The 2,500-nt window shown below is 50.0% G+C and overlaps 1 protein-coding gene across 4 annotated transcripts in view; it reads left to right on the top strand.

Moving 5' to 3' along the window:
* Nucleotides 1-2,500, top strand: part of LOC125948446 (tyrosine-protein kinase Btk29A) — a 71,471-nt gene that overhangs the window by 60,582 nt on the left and 8,389 nt on the right. Inside the window, exon 2 of one of the 4 annotated variants that reach the window (XM_049674502.1) lies at nt 372-491. The exons of the other annotated variants lie outside the window; for them this stretch is intronic. Within the exon in view, the coding sequence (XP_049530459.1) occupies nt 372-491 (120 nt within the window). The remainder of the gene's footprint in view (nt 1-371; nt 492-2,500) is intronic. 4 annotated transcript variants of the gene reach the window in all.

Raw genomic sequence — 2,500 nt, 5'->3', positions numbered from 1 at the left:
CACGATCTCGATTTTCGGTTCTTTTTTGGAGCTTTTACGGAGGCGCTCTCTGCTGTTGCGGCGGTGAGTTGATATTTCCGCTTTTTCGTCGGCCCGTTCGTCTTTCAAGTCAAGGTGAAAAAGGCGAATGGATGGCAGCAACCCCCTCGAATGGTGGGACTACAGCGCGCCGTCGACGATTTGTCGTGTTTTCGTGGATGGCCCCTTTCGTGGAGTTCCCCGTTCTGCGTTCATGGGTCACCCCTGTGGACCGCCTTTTTATGCTCTATCGCTTTCTCGCTATCGAAGATCGTAGTGGAATGGAATGCAGGTGTGGTTGCGGGTTGCCATCAAAAAACAATTAAAAATAATTTTGTCTACCATCACCTGAGGAATCGTGACGATGGATGCGCTCGGACGCTTTTCGAGAGGAGATCGCAGAATGCACGGCGGCCCGCCGTGTCGTCTTCGTTCTAACGGCAAGAACGATGCAATGACGGTGTACGATAATAGTTAGTAAGTGTTTGTTTGGTCTGACTATCTGAAACTTTGTTCATCACATCGTATTATTTATTATGACAATTTTTATTTGCTATGTTTTATTTCTATCTGTGATCAAGAATGGATAGCATCCGAAATGATTGTATGTGCATCATGGGCCATTTGTATTCCGTTTGTTTCCGGGCACAAGAAAATCATTACACTGTCACTGCCACGAAGACTAACCCACTACTGCAACACGCCTCAAGTGATTCTATGAGCGATCGCAATTCAATTGAAGGTGCTTGGATCGCTCAGAATGCGCAACACACAGTCGACGATGCACTCGAGTGCATTAAAAATGAAGAACACAATCGCTTTCGCCAGCCGCGCACCGGCTATGATGCACCGGATGCCTGGTACCGTCGAGTGGGCGTGAAAGCAGAAATCTATCGAAGCGCACACGACACGGCGCATCCACTTGACAGCGACGGCCAACATCCGGCCATAGTTGTTGCTAGCGGACCCGCGTGCAGAGCGGAAACGGCGTAGTTAGGCAAAGAAACTAGAAACCGACCAACGCACGGATCCACGGTTCTCTTCCACGGTTCTTTCCTCACACGGAACACGCTCACCGATTATTGTCACTTTTCATTTGACGCTACGTTGGTCAAATCGGCGCTCACTCGAAAGCAGTGAGAGAAGCGTTGGTTTGTAGACAATCCACCGGTGTGTATGTGTTGCACATTTTGTCTATTTCGATCGTGCCACGGCTCATTAAACGCCCGCGATGGAAGCAAACGACGCGGGCCACCCGAGCGCTCCATCCGGGCCGGGAGTATTTTGAAACCGTGTCAGCTCAGGTTCAGACCGCTGGCTTTTACCTCTTCGCCGGTCCGCCACCGGAGCAACATCAGCAACTACACTTGCCTGTCGCATTTAGCAAGAAAGTGTCTTGAACAAGCGAACAGCCCTCTAGGCAGTCGCGCTCTGAGGGTTCGAACGATCGTGCACCTTGTTGTGTGTTAATGGTGCCTTTTGGGAGGGGAACCATTAGAGGAGCAACTGGACCATTGGAGTCGTTTGCTTGGTTTTATGTAACCAGCATGTTATGAGTCTTCCATGGTACATTAGTGGCCGAGTTTGCAAGCAGTTTTTGGATCTATTTTAGAGCTACCGAGCAGCCGAGAACATGTTGCATATGCTCAAAAGGTAGAAGTCGTTCTATTGGAAATAGCAATTGAAGCATTGCTGTAAGAAAGATCGTTCTTAGTCGGATTACGATTCATTCGGATCGTGACGCATGTCCATCTTGTGGCGCTTTGAAAACTTGGCATTGTTTTGAAAAAGTTTGTAAATAATCTAATGTAACGGGCCTTCATTCCCACGTCCCCTACGTTCTGCGTTGAAGATAATAAATTGAAGCTAAATTGCACCACGTTGTGACGGCTCGACGCAACGGTCCAGCGTTCTTCCCTTCCCCATCCCCTCGCCGTGTCAGGTGTGCGTCGTAGTAGCGCGATTGCGTGATGATGGTCGGTCAACCAGCAATTGTAGCTCGTGGCCACAAGGTGCTTGGGGTGTGCAATTTGGTTTGGCATGCTATTTGTACTTTTAAACTGCGACCGCCGGTGGCACGCAATAAAAGGGGGGAAAGCAAAAAAAAACACAAACACACACACACAGTCTGCGTATCCCGTTTCTACGATCCTAGGATCGGTGGTCCGTTACCTCTCCGGCCGCAAATTAGGCTTACACGTTCCTTGCACGTCGAGACTGGGATGACTGACTCATCGTCCTCGCACTTGACACTAGATGCGATCAATCTCACTTAAAACACAAGACAAGCGAACCTTCTCTTGGCGCACTCCGGCCTAACGGCGTTGGTTGCAGTAAGAAAATGCAGAAATGGGCTCGCAGTGTTCGATGGTGACGGGCGTGTGCCCGAGCGCACTCGCGCGCTTCACCAGGACCGTAAACACATTCCACATGCAATTACGCATCCTCGGACACGGTCCCGGGCGACCATTCCCGAGTTCCT

This window comes from Anopheles darlingi, chromosome 2 (genome assembly GCF_943734745.1).
Source record: "Anopheles darlingi chromosome 2, idAnoDarlMG_H_01, whole genome shotgun sequence".
NCBI lineage: Eukaryota > Metazoa > Arthropoda > Insecta > Diptera > Culicidae > Anopheles > Anopheles darlingi.
The sequence above is the reverse complement of the archived record's forward strand: the minus strand, read 5'-3'. Positions and strand labels throughout refer to the sequence as shown.